This window comes from Danio rerio, chromosome 13 (assembly GCF_049306965.1).
Source record: "Danio rerio strain Tuebingen ecotype United States chromosome 13, GRCz12tu, whole genome shotgun sequence".
In the NCBI taxonomy this organism is placed as follows: Eukaryota; Metazoa; Chordata; class Actinopteri; order Cypriniformes; family Danionidae; genus Danio; species Danio rerio.
Window position 1 is genome coordinate 45,979,239 of NC_133188.1, and position 22,994 is coordinate 46,002,232.

The 22,994-nt window shown below is 34.7% G+C and overlaps 2 protein-coding genes across 23 annotated transcripts in view; one reads left to right on the plus strand and one right to left on the minus strand.

Moving 5' to 3' along the window:
• Window positions 1-1,501, minus strand: part of marchf5 (membrane-associated ring finger (C3HC4) 5) — a 40,965-nt gene extending 39,464 nt beyond the window's left edge. For 3 of the 4 annotated variants that reach the window (XR_012388591.1, XR_012388590.1, XM_073919645.1), the window contains exon 1: window positions 1,161-1,501. Coding sequence is in view for 1 of the 4 variants with exons in the window: in NM_001082827.2 (NP_001076296.1) it covers window positions 1,161-1,204 (44 nt within the window). In the remaining 3 variants the exon portion in view is untranslated. 4 annotated transcript variants of the gene reach the window in all.
• cpeb3 (cytoplasmic polyadenylation element binding protein 3) overlaps window positions 916-22,994 on the plus strand; it is a 73,730-nt gene continuing 51,651 nt past the window's right edge. For 4 of the 19 annotated variants that reach the window (XM_073919115.1, XM_073919117.1, XM_073919124.1 and 1 more), the window contains exons 1-3: window positions 3,865-3,987; window positions 7,860-8,560; window positions 15,318-15,402. In XM_073919115.1, the coding sequence (XP_073775216.1) occupies window positions 7,868-8,560; window positions 15,318-15,402 (778 nt within the window). In that variant the 5' untranslated portion in view covers window positions 3,865-3,987; window positions 7,860-7,867. 19 annotated transcript variants of the gene reach the window in all.

The window sequence follows — 22,994 nt, forward strand, 5'->3', positions numbered from 1 at the left end:
AACTGATTGTTTTGTAACGAGTGGTTAATTGAGTTACTGTTGTCATTCTATCAGCTGGAACCAGTCTCGCCATTCTCCTCTGACCTCTGGCATCAACAAGGCATTTGTGCCCACAGACTTGCCGCTTACTGGATATTTTCTCTTTTGCAGACAATTCTCTGTAAACCCTAGAGATGGTTGTGCGTGAAAATCCCAGTAGATCAGCAGTTTCTGAAATACTCAGACCAGCCCGTCTGGCACCAACAACCATGACACGTTCAAAGTCACTCAAATCACCATTCTTTCCCATTCTGATGCTCGGTTTGAACTGCAGCAGATCTTCTTGACCATGTCTACATGCCTGATTGCATTTGCATCAGTTGCTGCCATGTGTTTCGTTGATTAAAAATATGCGTTAACAAGCAGTTGGACAGGACAACCTAATAAAGTGGCCGGCGAGTGTACTTAAGCAAGAATTCTGCCAATTTGAATTTACATAACCAGAAGTTTAAAAATTGAATTTAATCTACTTCATAGCTCATATACTAATATATATATATATATATATATATATATATATATATATATATATATATATATATATATATATATACACACACACACACAAAATGGCAAATACACTTAAGCCATATAAACATTTAAGGTACTGTCTGTATAATATAGACCCATAAATTTCATTTATGCAAAGGAAACGCAGCATTATAATCTAATATGTAGACATAGTCAAAAATTACTGTTATTTACTATTAGTTTATGCAAAATTTAAAATACAAACTTGACACAAAAACAGTATGCTATTAGTGTTTTAAAAATACATTTAGTACAGGGCTGATATACATATGAGGTTATGGATGACCATAAGGATTTAAAATATATAAACAAAGGAGCAAATCTAAATCAAAACAAAATTAAAATGCCAACTCAAGGTCACGCCCCCTCGCCAAAGACGTCACATCATGCAAGTAACACAATTAGCATCTCTTTGCAAAAGCAGAATCGCTCTAACGTTAAACCTGCAAACAATCTCTCCTTAGACACTCTTATTATTCGTTAGGATTACTTATATATGCGATTACGAATGTTAATACCTCTATATGAAGCTTTGACAGGTCGACATAGCTGGCATTAGCCGTTTGTTTACATTTGTTTCTTTCACTTACCTGTCCACGATCTGCTGCATTACAACCGCTCCTTCTTCTGCCATATTTACATGAGTCCACGCACTAGTTATCGAGTAAAAAAAATACTTTAGTATTATCTTAATAATAGAGATTCAACCGTCAGGCCGCAGTGAACGCTAACGCGATGCTAACAACGCATATGGCTACCTTACTGACATCAAACGACAGCTGAAATCCGATCATAGACCATTGAGATCAATTAATATAAACCGATCTGTTAATGAATATTCATAAATGCCAGTATTTCCAGAAACACGCAGTGACTCCATTGACTGCGCGTGAGAAAACGCGAGCGGACGCGGCACCGCGCTTGTGCGAGCGTTAACTTCGGAATCGCGAGACCGCAAGTGCATTCTGGGACGTGTAGTCTTTATTCCATGTAGCCAAAAATATAAAAATTTATGTTCTCGCAGAGGCAGGCAGCCCAGAGCAAGAGAGACTACGCCTGCTGGAGCAACATGAAGATACATATTTGGCTTCAGAATACCTCGTACTGTGGTAAGGAGAGTGAACATATTTCAGCACAACTTAAAAATGACTGGAATGCATGTTTTATTTAACTGCTTACTGAAAGGGATTCAGTAATAATAATACATGTGATTAGTGAGGGCTTGATTCATTTCATATAGCACATACCTTTGGAATTATAGTGTTTGTTTATTGCTGATGTGTTTTGATATGCTATATAAATATACAGTGTATACACATTGTATATAACATATAGTGTTTTGATGTCAAGCATTAATATGCCTCTTTAGCTAGGCTATATTTCTGTAAATTCACTGTAGCATATTTACTGCACTGTTCTCTATAAGGAATGTACACCTCACATTTGACCCATGTGAATAGCTTTAAATACAATAAGAAAAACCCAGTTGGTTACTTGTGATTAAAAAACAATAATACATAATAAATAATCTCTGTATTAGTATTAATGAGTGTTCGTTTAGTATTTAATGCAGAGATATCTGAGAGAGATCATTGCATTTTTAAAATAAATCTCTATTAAATTAATGTTGGCTTTGTATGCTTTTAATTGTGTTTATTTTGATATTTGAATTGATATTTAATAACCAGATTAAACATACTCAAGTAAGTTTGGGTTATAAAATGGAAAAATTCTGCTGCATTACAAACCCTCCTTCTTCTGCCATATATATTTACATGAATCCACGTACTAGTTATCGAGTAAAAAATGTACTATAGTATTATATTTAAAAATAGAGATGCAATCGCCAGGCTGCAGTGAACATTAACGTAATGCTAACATTGCATTCGGCCACTTTACTGTGTTTATTTCAGCCTGATCTCACGAGAACATGTATTTTTCGTTTTGTCGGTTTTGTGGCTAATTCGTACGAACTAGTTCGTTCGTACAAAATTGTACGTTTTCAAAAAGGAGGCGTGGCACCTAACCCCACCCCTAAACCCAATTGTCATTGGGGGATGAGCAAATCGTACAAAAAATGTACGAATTAGATCGTACTACTTCATACGATTTAGTCACTAAATCAAAAAGTTACAAATTGCCGTTAGATTGTTTTGTTTATTTTCATAATCAAAATCACCTACTGTGTTTATTTTGATAATCAAATATCAAAATAAACACAAAAAAGATCTGATTTCAGCTGTTGTTTGATGTAAACAACAGCTGCAATCCAATCTTTTTTATTGTGTTTATTTTGATCTTTGATTTGATATTCAATAAACAAATTTCAACATTCAAAAGTTCAATAAAAGCGTAAATATTGTGTTATAAAATTGAAATGTTCTTGGGTAGTTTCAGCATAACATCATGCAAAACATCACTGCACAATTAACCATATTACATGCTATTAAGATGTACTCAAAGAAATCTAAAAAAAATCTGATTAATGTATAAAATGAATAGAAAAGTAATCGAAATCGACATTTAGAACCTATAATCGATCTAATTTTCCAGGTCAAATTTTTTCGCTTACTTTCCCTATCACGCGTGGAGTCATGTGACCCCGCTCTGGCTGATTTATACTGCTGCATCGAGCGCACTCATATGGTCAGACGCAGCCTTCATGCGGTCGCATACAATAATACACTATAGCCTTTATACCTTCTACTTTTATTATGAAAAACATTGAAAATAATTTATTTTTTCCAAAAGTGCAAGTTATTTAAAAAGTGACTGCTCATTTTAGGCAATGGGTGTTTTAGTTTACTTTGTTCAATGTTGATGCGCAATAAACAATCATTGATAGTACATAGTGTGTGTTTCTTTCAATTATTATAAAGTCAAGTAATGTAACTTTCATTAAAAAAATCCCTCACCTGTAATATGTGAGCATATTTACTGTACAAAACCTGTCAGTGAACTATGAGGTCAAAAAATAAATAAAATAATAATTGTTCATTAATCGTAATCGAGTTAAAATTTAGATTTTAGCCAAAACGCATAAAAGCATTTTATTTGTTTTTTTTTTTTTTTTTTATTATGACTTAAAATTATACATTTAGAAGCACTGGGACCACTATGCATTTGAAATGAAACCTAAAACACTACCGTGATTTGCATATTATTCCATTATAAGCTTCACAACAAATCCCCAATTTTGCCTGCCAATCATAAGCTTCACAACATGTCACAGTGAATTTGACGGCTGTTCCGCCCGAAAAACTACAATTCCCACAATCCCTCGGTGCATCAGCCATGCGCCGCAGTCAATCAGCTGTTGAGGCGACTGCAGAAGGGCAGCTCATCTGTCATATCAAAACCCAGGCGAGACAAACAGAAATAGCCTTATTTACAGAGTCCCAAAAGCTGAACGATAAGGTAAAGTCTCATTCATGTACAGCAGGAAAAACGAAAGCAAACGGGAAAAAATGTCAAGCCATCAGATGCATGTTGTGTTTAAAAATAGCTACAAATGAGTTGTGTGCGGCGGATTGGAGTGTTGGATTTGGTTTCTTTCCCTTTCCAATTATCCGGTGCATTTTAGCAATGCATTATCATGTTCGTGCATGTGCTGTGAAGGTATAAAGCAGTCTGATTTGCTGTCATTTAGGTGGTCAGCGCGTTCTCTGATGTGATGATTTCTGTAATGACCTTGAATATGCAGCTCTAATGCAGCAAAACGAGGATTAACTGACGGAGTATTTTGCAGAAACGCTCTTCATCTTGTTACGATCGTCTGTTCTGATTAAAATTGATTAAAGGTTGAGTTCATAAATCAATCAAGCTCGCTGAAACTGTCGCATTCTCGGCCTGTTTTTCATGGGAATGTTTTTGGCATCGTAGAATCCCCCAAGAGGTATGTTGAAACTGATGTACTTTTTTCATTAGGCTGAGTAAAATCTCTTTTCGTATATGTTTTGATATGCAGAATTGGTAACCCTTCACCTAATGGGCAAATAATGAGACATAATTCCTGAAGAGTGCAAACTGAGATCTGTGTCAGATATAATTGTAATACAGTCAGACTAAAAGCTCTGAAGTAAAAAAAAAAACATCCAGAGCTGTTGGGATCTCTGTTGCGTAGATGTTTTGTGCAGCATTGCTGGGTGTAACCCAAGATCCTGCAGCAAATATAACCTAGTTGTTGCTGAGCCGTGCCATGGACTGTTGTACACCACCCAAGTCTGAACATACATTTTGCAAAGTTACTCTTATAAAGTTCTGATTGTATAAATACGTTAAAACAGATATGTCTGTTATAAACAAGATACACAATATTCTGCACTATGTACATTAAATATAAAGCCAGACCAGTTTCAAAATTAACACATTTACAAAATAGAATTCATTCATCCACACAATTCACATTTACAAAATATAATTTGTGAATTCACAACACAATTCAAAAATACACTAATTCAATTTGTATATTCAAAACATAATTTAAAAATACCAAATCCAATTCATAAATTCAAAACACGATTCATAAATACACAAATCCAATTCGTAAATTTAAAACACAATTCATAAATACACAAATCCAATTCGTAAATTTAAAACACAATTCATAAATACACAAATCCAATTCATAAATTTAAAACACAATTCATAAATACACAAATCCAATTCATAAATTTAAAACACAATTCATAAATACACAAATCCAATTCATAAATTTAAAACACAATTCATAAATACACAAATCCAATTCGTAAATTCACAACACGATTCATAAATACACAAATCCAATTCATAAATTTAATACACGATTCATAAATACACAAATCCAATTCGTAAATTCACAACACGATTCATAAATACACGATTCATAAATACACAAATCCAATTCGTAAATTCACAACAGGATTCATAAATACACTAATCCAATTAATAAATTCAAAACACGATTCATAAATACACAAATCCAATTAGTAAATTTAAAACACAATTCATAAATACACAAATCCAATTCATAAATTTAAAACACGATTCATAAATACACAAATCCAATTCGTAAATTTAAAATACGATTCATAAATACACAAATCCAATTCGTAAATTCAAAACACGATTCATAAATACACAAATCCAATTCGTAAATTCACAACACGATTCATAAATGCACAAATCCAATTCATAAATTTAAAACACGATTCATAAATACACAAATCCAATTCGTAAATTTAAAACACGATTTATAAATACACAAATCCAATTCGTAAATTTAAAACACGATTCATAAATACACAAATCCAATTAATAAATTCAAAACACGATTCATAAATACACAAATCCAATTCATAAATTTAAAACACAATTCATTAATACACAAATCCAATTCGTAAATTTAAAACACGATTCATAAATACACAAATCCAATCAGTAAATTCACAACACAATTAATAAAATTACAAATCCAATTAGTAAATTCACAACACAATTAATAAAATTACAAATCCAATTAGTAAATTCACAACACAATTCATAAATACACAAATCCAATTCGTATATTCACAACACAATTCATAAATACACAAATCCAATACGTAAATTCACAACACAATTCATAAATTCACAAATCCAATTCGTAAATTCACAACACAATTCATAAATTCACAAATCCAATTCGTAAATTCACAACAAAATTAATAAAATACAAATCCAATTTGTAAATTCACAACACAATTCATAAATACACAAATCCAATTCGTAAATTTAAAACACGATTCATAAATACACAAATCCAATTCGTACATTCAAAACACGACTTGAAAATGCACAAATTCAATTTGTTAATTTAGAACATGATTCATAAATACACAAATCCAATTCATAAATTTAAAACACAATTCATAAATACACAAATCCAATTTGGAAATTCACAACACGATTCATAAATTCACAAATCCAATTTGTATATACAAATCATGATTTAAAAATACCAAATCCAATTCGTAAATTCAAAACACGATTCATAAATTCACAAATCCATTTTGTAAATTCACAACACGATTCATAAATACACAAATCCAATTCGTAAATTCAAAACACGATTTGAAATACACAAATACAATTTATTTGGCGATAATATTTATGCTTGTAACTTACGAATTCACAAATTGTGTGTTGTATTTATGAATCAGGTTTTGAGTTTACAAATTGGCTTTTCTAAACGTGAATTGTCCTGTGCATGTATGAATTTTATTTTGTAAATGTATTTATTTTGAGACTGATTTGGCTCCATTATTAATACATTGGTAAGAATAAACATGTAAATGTTTATTCTTACCAATGTATTAATAATGGATACACATTGACATAAAGTGCACAAAGCTATTGCACAGGGTCATGGCTTTTGGCATCAAAACAATAAAAGTGTAATACCTTTTTTTTCTCAGACATTATAATGTGTCTTGTTTATTTTTTCCATCAATATTATGACCTTCATGCTTTTTTACCATGCTTTACAGAAAACACCTACTAAATACCATTTACTGTAACTGTAGTTTATTAAAAAACTCTTGTCAGGTATTGTAAATAAAATTATATTTTAACGACATAAAAAAAAAAAAACAATTAGATGCAGCCCCACTAATACATGTTCAGTTTAAATCTTAAATGGTTTTACCTATTTGTCAACAAGACATTTTTTATCTTTTGAATTTTGTATTTGTGAAGACACCAAAATGTATTTGACCCATATGCATTATATTGTATTGTATAGGGATTGACATTGTTATGTGTTGTGTTATGCACTGAATCAAAAATATCTGTAATTACCAGCTGTCATTCAGCAACTGTCACACGTTGGATGCATTGTTTATTGAGTCTTACGACAGTTTTCAAATGAGTCTACTATCCAAAACACACTTAAAACGTAAACTTCGTTTATGACATTAAAACCGTGTAGTGTTTCTCTTATAACCTTGCTGAAGGACGCAGCTGTATTTATTGACGTATGCAAATTTATGGGGCGGAGCTTACAAAGAAAAAAAAAACAGGAACAAGAATCAGTTTCTCATTTCTGTCTGGAGTTCCGGTGAGAGAAAAACGAGACGTGGCGAAAATTGGCGAATATCGGTGACCTCCGAGCTTTTCTCGTGTTTTCGCGTTGGGGACACATGAGTGAGGGGGTTAAAACCGGAGTACAGACAGATCCGGTACCGCTGATGGCTGATCAGTGGCTCATTAATAATAATAATCCCCGCCCGATCGTTGTGATCAATAACAACTGATCGTCTGTGTTTCAGCTCAAAACATGCAGGATGATTTACTGATGGACAAAAGCAAAGCTCAGCCTCACCCACACCAAGACCCGTCAAACACAGAGCCTCCATCCACCCCGACCCCCTCCGAGCCTCCGATCCTGGACGAGCAGCACCACGTCGGTCACTCCGAGCGGCTCGCCATGGAGTCTCCGGTATTACCGGGTTTGGGTTTCCCTCAGGATTCCTCTCTCTCTCCGTCGTTCGGCAGCACTTGGTCCACCAACACCGTGGACGAGGGCTTTTTCCAAGGGATTCCGTCTGTGAACGGAACGATGCTTTTTCAGAACTTTCCCCATCACGTCAACCCGGTGTACGGTGGGAATTTCTCCCCGCAGATGAGAAGGTCTCCGCTGGGAGTGAACCAGAGAAACCCCTACAGTCACCAGACCCTAATTAATAAAGTTGCCGCCTCGTCCGCGTCCTCGTCCGCCTGGAATAACCACCAGAACGCGGTGTGGAGCTCCGCGGCGAACCCGTGGAGCGGCAGAGACCCGCGGAGAGGGCTCGGGCTGAGCGTCCCGTCTCCGCTCAACCCCATCTCCCCGACCAAAAAGCCCTTCCCGAGCACTGTTATCGCGCCCCCGAAATACCAGAGACCCGGAGCACTGCAGAAACCCTGGATGATCTCAGATCCTCCAGAGCCCTTCAGAACTGACAACAGCAACAACATGCTGCCATTTCAGGTGAGATTCTTCACTTCATCAATAGAGGTAATGCATAGGGCTGAGGTAAAGTTGGTTTTATATTCGCGCATTCCGACTTTCTCCTTAATAATATAGTCTATAATTTCAGAGCATGTTCTTTACAGATAAATAGTGAAATTGTTTTAGCAGCCAATTAGTATGAAAGTAGGCTACAACATTGTTCACAGTCAAATAGCTTAAATAGTGTTGTCTTGAAGGCACTTGCGTGCGATTTCAGACCGAATATTCAAAGTATGTGCGAATATAAAACCAACTTTCAACCTCAATAGCAAAGCGAAATTTTGTGTTGGTAGACTGATAGTACGAAAAAATGTGTTCATTCAAGTATAAAATGTTTTGAATTACAATTTGAACACACAGAACACACATTTAATTGTGGTAAAAAGTTTATAAAGGCATAGCCTAAAACGTAATTTATAGACGTATTTCTTTATGATAATCATAAAATAGTTCATTGACATTAAAAAAACTCCCTAAATAATCTCAGAACCAACAAGAGCAACAATATGCTGTCCTTTCAGGTGAGATACTTCTCTTAGAAAGCAGACATTTATATATAAATCCATTTATTTATCATAATAATTGTCTAATACAATAAATAAACAAAGTTCATTCACGTAAAAACTGTTTTGAGTTACAATTTGTACGGGTAGTAGGCTACATTTTATTGATATCAAAAAGTAATTAAGCCATGTTTCGTCATAAAACACTGAAATGTTGTTGTTTTTACCTGAATGACTTTTTATTTTCATGTCATTCAATGATATTATTATTTTCACTTTGTTTTTGACAGTGCTGCTTTAAAATTGTCAGAAACACCAGTTATTCCGAACATAGGGAAGTTGTTTTGAATTGTTTCCCAGCTGTTTCTATATATGTCATTTGTAAGGTGGAAGGGTTCAAATTCCCATCAGAGTTTGTCCCGCAGCTCGTTTGGGGGCGTTTAAAGGGAACACCACTCGAATCTGATTGGTGCTTGTGGAGTGAGAGGGCGGGGCCTGCTCTGCTGTCATGAACGGAAACATTGTAGCCATATACTGTTGACATATTCTCAGATGGAGGATATTGATATTTCTCTTTTATCAAAGCAGTTTGTGTTCATTCCGTGGATTGTAAACGTGTTATCTTATTATGGTCAATTATATGCAATGGTTTCTCCATAATTGCCTGGGATTACTCATAAATGGTTTTTGATGAGTCATGCATGCTGCCCTGATAAAAAAAGATTGTTTAAATTGCCCTTTTTGTTGATGAACTTCAGTAAAAATAAATAAATAAATAAGTAACCCAATAAATTCTAACTCAAATTCGGAACAAAAAACGATGATTAACAGGAAACAAGGAGCTAATTGTGTGATTTGTTTTTATAATGCAGCCTTTAAGAGACGTATATACTTCTGGTAATACTGACTTTCTAGGCTGTATGTAGCGTTATAAACAGATAATTAATCTTTATATAGATGTGCATTGATGATCAATTTGCACATTTGCATTTATGTATTTAGCAAATGCTTTTGGTTAAAATGACCTACAAAACAGAAGAGCAGTAGAAAAGCAGTTGGACCAACAATAGAGAAAAGATTCGTGAGTGACATCCCACTTCATCTAACACGGTATTTGTCTCATTGTTTTATAAAAATAAAAATAATAGGTTTAATTATTGTCATTTTAATTAAATGCATCACCATTTCACCCAACATTGGCCTTTAAAACACAGTCAATAGTGTTATTTTTAGCCCCATTTCATACAGTTCTGTAAGATGTATTTTGACTTTATTCAAAGAATACCTTTGATAGATTCACTCAACATTGCGATCAACAAGGTTTCATGCCTTCATTTACTTTTATAACACTTTTTGCAAATCAAATAACTATGTAAGGGTCCCATGAAAGATTATTATTTTTTTATTTTTTATATATATATCAAATGACATAATCTAAGGGCCCCATAAAAGAGTATTTATTTATTTATTTGTTTGTTTATGGACTAAATATCTCAAATAACATAATGTAAGGGCCCCGTGAAAGATTTATTTATGGACTATATATTAATAAAGGGACTAAGTCAAAAAGAAAATGTATGAATGAATATATATATATATATATATCAGAAAACAGAATGTAAGGGCCTCATGAAATATTATTTATTTATTTATTTATGGACTATATATATATATATATATATATATATATATATATATATATATATATATATATATATATATATATTTATATATATAATAACATAATCTTAGGGCCCTATAAAAGATTCTTTCTTTCTTTATTTATTTATTTATTTATTTATTTATTTATTTATTTATCTATCTATCTATAGACTATATATCAAATAACAATGTAAGGGCCCCATGAAAGATTAATAATTAATGAATTAATTAATTAATTTATGGACTATATATGTCCAATAACAGAATGTAAGGGGCCCATAAGGAATTATTTATTTATTTATTTATTCATTCATTTATTTATGGACTATGTATACACACACACACGCACAAATACATATATATGTGTGTGTAAGGGCTCCATGGAAGTTTATTTATTTATTTATTTATTTATTTATTTATTTATTTATTTATTTATTTATTTATTTATGTATTTATGGAGTCTATATACCCTGTAATAGAATGTAAGGGCCCCATGAAAGATTATTTATTTATTTTATTTATGTTTTTATTTACTTATTTATTTATTTATGGACTATATATCCAATAACATTATTTAAGGGCCCCATGAAAGATTATTTTTTTATTTATTTTATTTATTATTATTTTATGGAGTATATTTTAATATTATATTTAAAAAAGTAGTATATTTAAAAAGTATTAATACAGTTTGTTTTTTTATACCAATTAATTAAAAAAAAATTATATAACGACAGGTCAGGTAGGTTTATTGACCAAGGACATTTTAATGAATCTTTGTTTTACTTATTGCTTAATCTTATTGCTTGTTTAATCTTTTAAAATGAAAACAATCAATATTAAAATATTTCTGAATCTTTTGAAATTGAAATTAAGTCTTTTTATAAATTTTTATTATTAGTGTTATTATTAGTAGTAGCAGTACTAGTAGTATTATTATTATTATTATTATTTGTAGTAGTAGTAGTGTTGTTGTTTTATTATTATTATTGTTGTTGTTGTTGTATTTCTATCACAATTCAAGTTAAATTAATATGTAGTGTTTTTGTGATATAACAATTATTTTTCTCACATAAAACAACTCTGGAGATTAAGCTCACGTTCGTGTTTTTATATAGTGAGATGACATGATATAAATTGTCTGTGCCTTTATGTGTAGTAAAAAAACAGCCCATTTATGATTGTTATTAACTGCACAATCCTATTTTTGATTTGTGTCACCAAAAATTCCCAAATTCCATAACATTCTGCAGCTACTTTCATTTTCATGACGGGAATTCACAGATTCCTCCTTGTTTTCTGCATCCTAGAAATAAAACAAACGACCACATTTTTAAGAACTAGAAGCTCTATTAGGCGGGCAAACAGACTGCCACAATTCAAGATATGGCATGTGTGTGTGTGTGGTTGGTTAATGCTGAAATATGTGTGGCTGGTGTCTGATAGTGAGTGAAGTGAAGAGCTCAGCGTTTTGATTGCTCATGATTTTCACAAAGTGGACAGATTTTTATCTGGAACCTGAGAGGGGAAATATCGCTTTTTGAATGCTCAGCCAGTTGCGTGACAATAGGCTCGATGTGCAAACAATGTGCTTCCCTGGGTTGGCCTCTGCCCACTGCCGGATTCATCCACACACACATAGACATTCACTGGCTCGCTCTCTCTTTCACTTATGCTTCATTCTCCTGCTCATTCTCTTCAACTTGTTTAATCGCATATAGTGTGGACTGGCCATCTCTCCTGATCCGAGTCTGGCTGTGAGATGGCAGGAGAAATATTGAAGTAGAGATGATGACGCAGATTGACCATCGTGACCATGAGGCACAGCACGAGTTAGAAATTCATAGCGCTTCTGATCGAAAAATAGATAAAGCTGCCCTGAGCCATTATTTCTGATGTGTTTTACTTGTTTAACTGCACAGTTTATTTTTATATATTTATGTGTATATGCTGAATCATTATGATGACACGCACAACCACACACACACACGCATATATACAGTTGAGGTCAGAATTATTAGCCCCCCATTGATTTTGACTTTCTTTTTTAAATATTTCCCAAATTATGTTGCAAGGAAATTTTCACAGTATGTCTGATAATTTTTTTTTCATCTGGAGAAAGTCTTATTTGTTTTATTTCAGCTAGAATAAAAGCAGTTTTTCATTTTTTAAAAATAATTTTAGGGTCAAAATTATTTGGAAAAATAGTAAAATATTATTAACTGTCATCATGGCAAAGATAAAATAAATCGGTTATAAAAAATTAGTTATTAAAGCTATTATGTTTAGAAATGTGTTGAAAAATAAACAGGAGGGCTAATAATTATGACTTCAACTGTATATTTACATACATAAAATAAAAAAGTTAATAGTTGGTTTTAAGGCCGCTCTGCCCTACAGTGTCTTTCCTTAGTTCAATTACTGTCGTGGATGATTAAAAGGAAACTGTACATAAACTACATTACTATTTGTATTATCTTCTCTAATGTTGTATTCAACCTGTCTCTCTTTTTTTAGGTCTATATTAATTTATTTTAATTTATACATTTGATTTATTTTTTTGAATTAATTGGTTTAATTTATTTTTAATTTGTAATTTTTAATGTAGGTTCAGTGATTTCACCTTTAAGGCGAAAAATAGCTTTTTTAATTCCCTTTTAGTGAAATAACTGAATATAAACTTAAAAATAGTTCTTTTAGAACCATAAATTTACCAACACATGGAGGTTTTTACATTTGAGGAACTGGAGTGACTCGCCTGATTACAGTAACGTCCCCCCTCAACTGTAAAACTTTTCTATACAGACAGTAATAATCCAAATAAGAATTTCTGCTAAAGCTAATACATCCCTGACATTTCAGTCGCTTTTCTGAGCTTTAAACTCCCACTAAAATGAGCTATGGTTTTCTCTGTCCAATAACAGCATGCGTTTCATTTACAACTGAAAGAGGGTTTAGCTCGACTTGAGGCAAAAGTTGATTAGTTGCCCATGTGTACTGTCCAATCGCATTTTTTACCTCGATTTTTTATTTTTTTTTTCAACTCGAGAAAAGCATGTAGCAAAAAGAAAAGAGAAGCAAGTGGGAAATAGACAGAGAAAAGCATTTGTCAAATGCTTTTTTAAAAAGCTATTTAAATTGTGCACTTAAATGCATTTAAACTAATCTATAAATATACGTTTTTATTGTTTAATCAGCGTTTTAAAACATCAATTAAATAAACTTTCATAAAATTGTCTCTATATATTTAAAAGTTATTTTTAAATGCATTGCTTAATCGCTTTATTAAATGACGTTTAAAATCACAATTTAGATAAACACATTTAAAAATGTCTATTTATTTTTCCATTAATTGTTGATTTAAATTGTGATTTATTTATACACATTTAATGTTTCAATTATTAAATGAATAATTTGATTCTTCGTTTTATTTCTAACTGGCACTCCTGGTCCTCCATATTTCCCCCTCCATATCTCTCAAAATGATCTGAGATAATGCATTTTGTGTGTTTCCTCGTATTCATCTAGACACATTGTCATACACACAGACACACACATGCTTGCTAACATATGAATATACTGATATACAAAAATATCTGTGAAAGCTGGCATTCGGTTTATGTTATCTGGTTTGTGTTAACATTGTAAAAATCACAGACAAAATAAGACAAAAAAGTTAACAGTAATACTGAAGTGGACTAAAATCATGAAAAAATTAGAAAATTTTTCTTCGATCACTTTGTACGTGCGTATGTAACCCCGCCGGTCCTACACCACCCAACCCACTACGAGCCGGAATCGAACCGGCGATCTCTCGAATGAGAGTCGGTTGCTCTACCAAGGAGGCTAAAGACCATGGCCTCTAGTGACTGTCGCTAGAGCACCTTTAGAGGTCAGAGGAGTGAGGTAAACCTGCACAGCACTTACTAGCTGGCCTCCGTTACACTCACCCCCTAAACCTCACTCACATCCGGGTCATGGCACCAATGTAACCCCGCCGGTCCTACACCCCCCAACCCACTGCGAGCTGGTATCGAACCGGCGATCTTCTGCATGAGAGTCGGTTCCTCTAACAAGGAGGCTAAAGACCATGGCCTCTAGGAGTGAGGTTTACTTGCACAGCACTTACTAGCTGGCCTCCGTTACACATGTGTGCGTGTGTGCCCATTTATAACATTATTTTGCGTGTAGAGGACACTCGCTACCATTTCTGGAACCTGTACTATGACGCTGGATTAGCTGGCTAGCCAGTTAACTTTCAGTTTAGTTTGCATCAGTCTTTGGTTTTAGGTATCATGAAGGCAGCTCAATGTAATCACTCTTTGTTGCCATGATTTTATAAAGCAGCTGATCCGAGCTGCATTCATGGTACCTAAAACCCAGAATTGTTGTAAACTAAACTGAAACCTTACTGGCTAGCCTGCTAATGTGGCTTTATGGTACTGTTGTTTAGCTTGTGTTTTTGTTTATTGGATCAAAAATGATTGACTCTAATTAGAAAGGCTGTGAAATGGTGGTGCAGTGTGACACATCTTTCACCTGTGACCTTTAACACCTTTCCTTTTGTCTTTCAGGATCGAAATCGACCCTTCGACCCCTTCAACTTGCAGACTTTGGAAAACTCTCTAATGGACATGATTAAGAACGACCATGACAAAGGTAAACACCACCCTGCCGCTGGTCCACCAATGACTATCGCTGATATTTTATGGAGGAATCATTTTGCAGGTTAGGACTGTTTAAACATCCACCCTTCTGTGCTCTTTTGGCGTCAGATTTTTCAAAGCATTTGATTACCTGTTTGTATTTTTATGTTTATTTAAATAACTGATGTTCTGTTCATTCTAAATAAAAATAATAAGTATATTATATTATTTGCAATTATACATTATATAATAATATTATATTATAATATATAGTAGTATTGTAAAATAATATCGTTCAAAAGATAATGTTAATGCTTCATATATGTTTATATATGTATATTTTATTCATATATTATAGAGTATGAGTATTTATTTATTTATTTTTTAGATTTTAATACTTTTATTTAGCAAGTATACATTAAAGCTGATTTATACTTCTGCTTCAAGCGCATGTGTATGGTCAGGCGCAGCCTTCACGTAGTTGCAAAGATGTAACAACATGCCACAATGATGCGTAGCACAAGCTCTGTGATTGTTCGTCTTGGTAGTGGTGATGAGTCTGGGCGGTCGTGATGGAGCGATTGTTTAAAAGTGTCAAGTCCCATGAAGGAGCTCCAGCTGGAGACTGTTGTTTTGTGTTTACTTTATGATTAAAGTTGTTGCACGTCTGCCGGTTCCCACTTCTGAATGATCGAGTTTGAGCTACTTGGAGGGTTTAGAAAAAACAAAAGACCCGCAAAGAAAGTCAACTCCGAGGAACATAAAAACCTACTGCTAGCTAGCAATTCGGAAGTGTAGTTGCAGAGAAACACAAACAGCACGCAGAAATATAAATGCACGACTATGTGCAAGGCAGGCAACATGGGTCAAGTATAAACCAGCCTTTTCTCATAATTTATTAAAAAGTATTTCTAATATTTTATTTTTCAAAAATCATATAATACTGAATTCTGAAGCATCATGTGACCAGAAGCAAAAGAAATAAATTATGTTTCAATGTGATAATAAATAAACAATTTTTGCAATGATTTGTAAAAGGGCTGGACGATATTGGACAAAAACTAATTTTTGGAATATTTAATCTGTCTGCGGTATATATTGCGGTATGAATATAATTTCACATGATCACTTAAAACTCAATCTGGAATGAAATTATTTTTACATTGATTGGATCATTTGTACAGGAGTATCTGCATAAAATACAATGCAATTGAACAAATACAAATTAATTTAATGATTTTCTGTGGAATCTAAGAGTATTGAGCTACAGAAATACATTAACAATAGATTAAATCAACGTCCCTTTAAGGCAAGTCATTTCACTCAGTGGCCATCTTTGAAACGCCTCTCGGGCAGTATGCTTGGGCATTCTGTCTGAATGGGGAAACATTAAATTCTCCAAAACTGTTTGCCAAGCTTACGATTACATTACATATTTGTAATCGGCAATGAAATTAAACAAAAACAATCTCATAAGATCAGTTTTTAAACGTCTGAATCAAACAAAATCTGCATATTTTCAGGTTGCCTAAGCAAATGCTCCTGCGCACTCGAAATGAACGAGATCACGACACCAACCTCATTTATGGCCGTTTTACATATTTTTAAACTCTGAATAATGCTTCATCAGATCGCACTGGTTTTCTGAAGTAATCCACAACTTGGTCTTGATGGTGAATCTCCTAAAGAAATAACTGCGACTCTTTGTTTTACAAGTTTATGAGCGTTTGAGTTGGATGGACTGCACCTCGCGTTCGTTTCATACAGATTACAAAACCAAAAAACTTTTGTTTTCATGTGCACTTGGTTCATTTAAAAGCAAAGATTTCAAGCTTTATGTGTATATATTTTTAAAGCAAGAGATTTCTGAGATTCCAGTGTGTTAGTTCATCACCAAACTGTCATAAAAACACAAGTCTGGTTTGAGCTTCTGCCCCAGAGATACGTCAGTCTATAGTGATTTATGATTGGCTCCTGTACTAGTAGGTAGCACAAAAGACAGCATACAATGTATACAACATGAAACAGAAAACAGCATGCTCAAATAACTCTGGTATTAAAAGGTGACGTTTCAGTTTCCCTTTAAACACAGATTCAGTGGAGACTATTCTAATAGACATTTGGGGCACACAATAGAAAAGGCCCAGTCTTCCTTTTTCTTTAACTTTGATTTGGGAACTTTAATTTCTGACTTGATGACCTTAAACATGTAGCAGATATGATAACAGTGACAAGTTCAGATAAATATGAAGATGCCAGACCTATTGAAAAATATACAGAATACCAGTGCTGAGATAGCTGAGTCTGGCAGCTGCGTTTTGGACCACTTGTAGACGATTAATATAGGATTGACCAATCCTTTATAAATAGTGTTGGAGTAGTCCAAAAACTGTCCTGACCTCAAACCTTTAAACAGTATGGCAAATAGAATATAAAGCTCAACTGCAAATATTCAGAAATTTTAAATAGTATTTTAGCCTTTTTTAAAGCTGTATTCTCCATAAATGTGATCATTCCTGCCTCCGCAAAGACCGTTTTAGTTGTTGTCATCAGGTGTGGGAAACGTCTCTCCTCAGATGTTTTAAGATCTCACTCGAGTCCCATGGGACGTCATGAGAGATGACTTTCCTGCTGTAGACAATGGGAGCGTGTGATTGTGTAAAACTGGAGGCCAGGGAAATTGTTTTTATATGCTAGATGCATAGAAAGCCTCAGCAGGGGCCCCCCGTCTCAGGTGTTTTTCCAGATCTAGGGAATAGCTGGGTAGATTTGAGAGCTCCTGGGTCGAATGTGTCTGTGAGAGTGAATCTGGCGGTTGGAGGATCTGGATTCTTGAGTGATTACTCCTGGAAAGGTAGAGCTGAAAATCCTGACCGACTACCAGACGCCCTGGCAAACGGCTCACCTCGAGCAGATGTCAGTGAAGTGGGATACGGACTGAAAAAGAGACTATTTATCTGAACTTTCTTGGAGCGTCCTAATAATTCTACTTAAATTTCTGAAGAATCATTTTCTTCCAATGTATCTTTAGGGATTGTGTTTCTCCCATGTATCTGTGTTTGCGCGTGTGTGTACAGGTTTATGTGGTTTACAGTAGGGCTGCACGATTTTGGGAAAAACTGTAGTAGCTGAAGGCAGATTCACTCTGCTTTTACTGAACTCTTATAATTTCTAATTTACTTGATCCTAATGATCTGAGTGATCTGTTAGGTTTGTATTCAGTGAGCATTTCTGTTATGTACTGAGGTCCTAGGCCATTTAGTGTTTTATAGACAAGTAATGATACTTTAAAATCTATTCTGAATGTAACTGGGAGCCAGTGTAAAGACCCGAAGACAGGTGTGATGTGCTCTGATTTTCTGGTTCTGGTCAGAATCCTGGCTGCAGCGCTCTGCAAATGTCTGACTGTCTTTTTGGGGAGGCCAGTGAGGAGTCCATTACAGTAATCCACCCTGCTGCTGATAAAAGCATGAACACATTTCTCTTTGGAAGCAAGCATCCAGTTCCTGTTTTTGAGATGATGGTATGCTAATTCGGTTACTGCTTTGACATGACTATTGAAACTAATATCTGATTCCAGAATAACACCAAGACTCTTGACCTTATTTTTGTTGTTTGACATTTAGAGCCAAGGTACACAACGACATTCTCTCTGTTATACTGAAGAAAGTTTTGGCACATCCTTCTGTTTTGTTATTCTGTGAGATATATTGTGATATAAATTAGTGTTGGGTTGATAGACAATGTCATCGTCCATTGCAATCCTCACCGGCATCGCGATCCTCCACCCCGCCCCTGTCGCAGCAGCAACCCTCTCGCAAAAAATACACACTTAGGCCCTGTTTACACTAATACTTTTTAGTGTTAAAATGGCGTTGAAGAAGGAAAAGATCCACGTCCACACTGGCGTTGCATCTAGCATTTTCGAAATGATCTCTCCATCCACACTATACAGCTGATAACACACATCATCGGTCTACATATCTAATATTGCATTGTTTAGCATCAAACTTAGTGTTTTTCTTCAATATTCATGTTCATAAAAACACTATACTGTATTTCTCAATCAGAGTTATTTCATTCTAACTGAAAGTGTCTATATAAAGCTGACTTCTATTGAATGGATATGGACAATTTTGCTTTAAGCTTATATATATATATATATATATATATATATATATATATATATATATATATATATATATATATATATATATATATATATATATATATATAGGGTGAGGCAGTGGCGCAGTAGGTAGTGCTGTCGCCTCACAGCAAGAAGGTCGCTGGTTCGAACCTCGGCTCAGTTGCCGTTTCTGTGTGGAGTTTGCATGTTCTCCCTGCCTTCACGTGGGTTTCCTCCGGGTGCTCCGGTTTCCCCCACAGACCAAAGACATGTGGTACAGGTGAATTGGGTAGGCTAAATTGTCTGTAGTGTATGAGTGTGTGTAAATGTTTCCCAGAAATGGGTTGCGGCTGGAAGGGCATCCGCTGCGTAAAAAGTTGCTGGATAAGTTGGCGGATCATTGGCAACCCCGGATTAATAAAGGGACTAAGCCGACAAGAAAATGAATGAATGAACAGCCAATTTTATATTTATATATAAATTTAAATCAACAATTTATTTAAACCTTTTTTATTTTTATTTTTTTATCCCTCATTTTATTTTGAATCAAATGGTAAGCTTAAAAGACTCCTTACAAAAAGCAAACTATTAACTATTTTTTGTGCTCTACAGGCAAAAAAATCTATACTCATTTCCTCAAAATCCATTTAAATGTTGATGGTAAAGCATTGTGAGCCTGTTCAATTTTTTCAATCAACATCAATCCAATTCCATCAATTTTGAGGACATGTTGTGTTTTCTAATGCAGAACAGAATAATCAGGTCACAGTCTCTCTATTTCCAACTCTGACACAAACACACCATCACAAAGATGCCTTTGTGCAAGCTCGTGCGCACATATTTCTGTTGGACTTCTCACATGATCTGTCTTGTGCAACTGTGACCAAAGGTTTGGACTAAATCGCTTGGTTTTCTCAGCGTCATATGTTTTGAAAAATCTTCCAAAGCTCGACTGATATTGAGGTGACAGTCACAGCCTGGCAGCCACCAGCGTCTGATTTTATTATGCCCAATAACTCAGCCATAATGATCATACTAAGCAAGCTGATGAGAGAAGTATATTTGAGGATACAGTTTCTGCACATCTGCACCGACCGGTTCCTCTCATTACAGTCAGAAGTAGGAAATGGGTGACCTGTAATCTGGAAGGTCAGCTGGGTTCACTCGGGGCTCTTTTTTGACCCTGTAGGCCAAAGTTGAGACTGTGTAGCCAAGATCATGATGCAAGATGTTTGTCAAGCCTGGGCTGGTGCAACTTTGAACGTTGACACTGATAAAAGTATCTTATGGTTCACAGTGCAACTCATCCAGTTTTGAAGACACTGGATGAAAATATTATGTATAAAGAGTGGGGATGCACTTAAAGGGCACCTACTGTATGATGCAAAGTCAACTTTTGGAAGCAGTTTGAACAGAACTGTGGGTTGGTATAGTGTGCCTACTGTCATGATATGAACAAAATCAGAGCAAATCCATGCCAAAGTTTTCACCAAAATAGCGAAACCAAATCCTTTTTGTAAAGGGCTTGTATTTTACAGTACTGTAAAAAAAAAAATCTACAATGTCTCTGTCAATGTTTTCAAGCAATTCTTTTTGATTTACCAAAGTCACACAAGTGCTAATTTCACATCTTTCACATGCGTAATGGAGACATGTCACATCCATAATGAAGGTTTTTCCCGCATAAATGCAAAAATGTCAAATAAAATCAAATGAATGATTTTGTTCTACAGAGAGCAACTCTTAAAAAATAAAAGCTTCTGCCAAATGATTACATTTATTGAATTTGATATCAAAATTGACCTTTACGTTGTAATTTTGATATCAAATTGAATAAAAGAATGCGTTAAAAGTGTATTTGTTACTTTATTATATTTGTTAATATTAATGAATGCGTTGGCTAACATGAACAAGCAATAAGATTTTGCAGCATTTGTTAACTTGTGATGGGGATTAATTTTCATTGTGTTTGTGTTAACTTATGGTAACATTCAACTTATGACCTTGAAAATGCGTAAGTAAATGTTATAGTTAACACAAATATTATTAATAAGGTGATTTTTCATCATTAGTTCATTCTCACTGTAATGTTATCAAATAAAATCCTATCATAAACTATTTGACATGCTCATGATTGAAGGAGGGGCAAAACAGTGGCGCAGTAGTGCTGTCGCCTCACAGCAAGAGCAAGAAGGTCGCTGGGTCGCTGGTTCGAGCCTCGGCTCAGTTGGTGTTTCTGTGTGGGGTTTGCATGTTCTCCCTGCGTTCACGTTTCCTCCGAGTGCTCCGGTTTCCCCCACAGTCCAAAGACATGCGGTACAGGTGAACTGGGTAGGCTAAATTGTCCGTAGTGTATGAGTGTGTGTGTGTGGATGTTTCTACAGAGATGGGTTGTGGCTGGAAGGGCATCCGCTGCATAAAAACTTGCTGGATAAGTTGGCGGATCATTCCGCTGTGGCGACCCCGGCATAGTAAAGGGACTAAGCCGACAAGAAAATGAATGAATGAATGAATGAATGAATGAATGAATGAATGAAGAAACAGTCCACCCAAAAATGTACATTTTGTAATTTACCCATCCCAGTGTTGTGTTAAAACTTGGTGGCATTCTTTATTTTGTGACTAATATTAAACAAAACGACCCCAATGACATTTAAAAAAAGTGTCCATACTGCTTTTTGGCCATACAATAAATGTCAAAGGTGGCCAAAACAACTTTAGACCCCATTGGCTTTCATTGTATAGACAACAAAAGCACTGACATGTTCTTAAAAATATCATTTGTAATCCACGGAAGAAAGAAGAAAATCATAAATAAACGATGCCAGAGTGTTCATTTTTGGGTGAAATGTCCCTTTAACTGTTGTTGCACCACAGCAGTTTGCCAGTTCTCAGCACACAGTGTTTCACTGTAGGGTCTTTTCTATTAATAGTTTAACATTGTTTGTCTTTCCTTAAAGCCGTCTCGTTAAGGTGGCCGTGTGAAGCTGAAGGTGTGCGTATGTTGATGTGATAGTTGCTCAAACTCAAGGACAGTGCTATCCTAATCTGATTTTCCACAATACCGATGGCTCCTAAAGACCGGTTTGGTCGAACTCTGAGCTGAAGTCTAAACAAATTCTGATTTTCCGTACTGGAATACCAGATTTAAGTTTGTTTAATCTCAATTTAACAATGTACAATCAGAAAATGACTTTATTAAAACTGCTTCATTAAAGTGAGTTGAAATAAAACACAATTCCTTTTTTTTTAGGGACTGCTTAATTGATTTACGTTCAATCCACTTAAGGGCAACCCACGACACAGGATTATCAAATTTGTAACACTTACCTAGCTTTAAAATTTTCACGATGTTTGTGTCGGGTCACAGCAGCTACTCCCAGTGGGAAAAAATGGGCTACCAAAAGTATCCAGGCTTCCTCGATGCTGATGAAAGATCCCGGACGAGCCCCCGAATTATGTTATGCCCCAAGTGG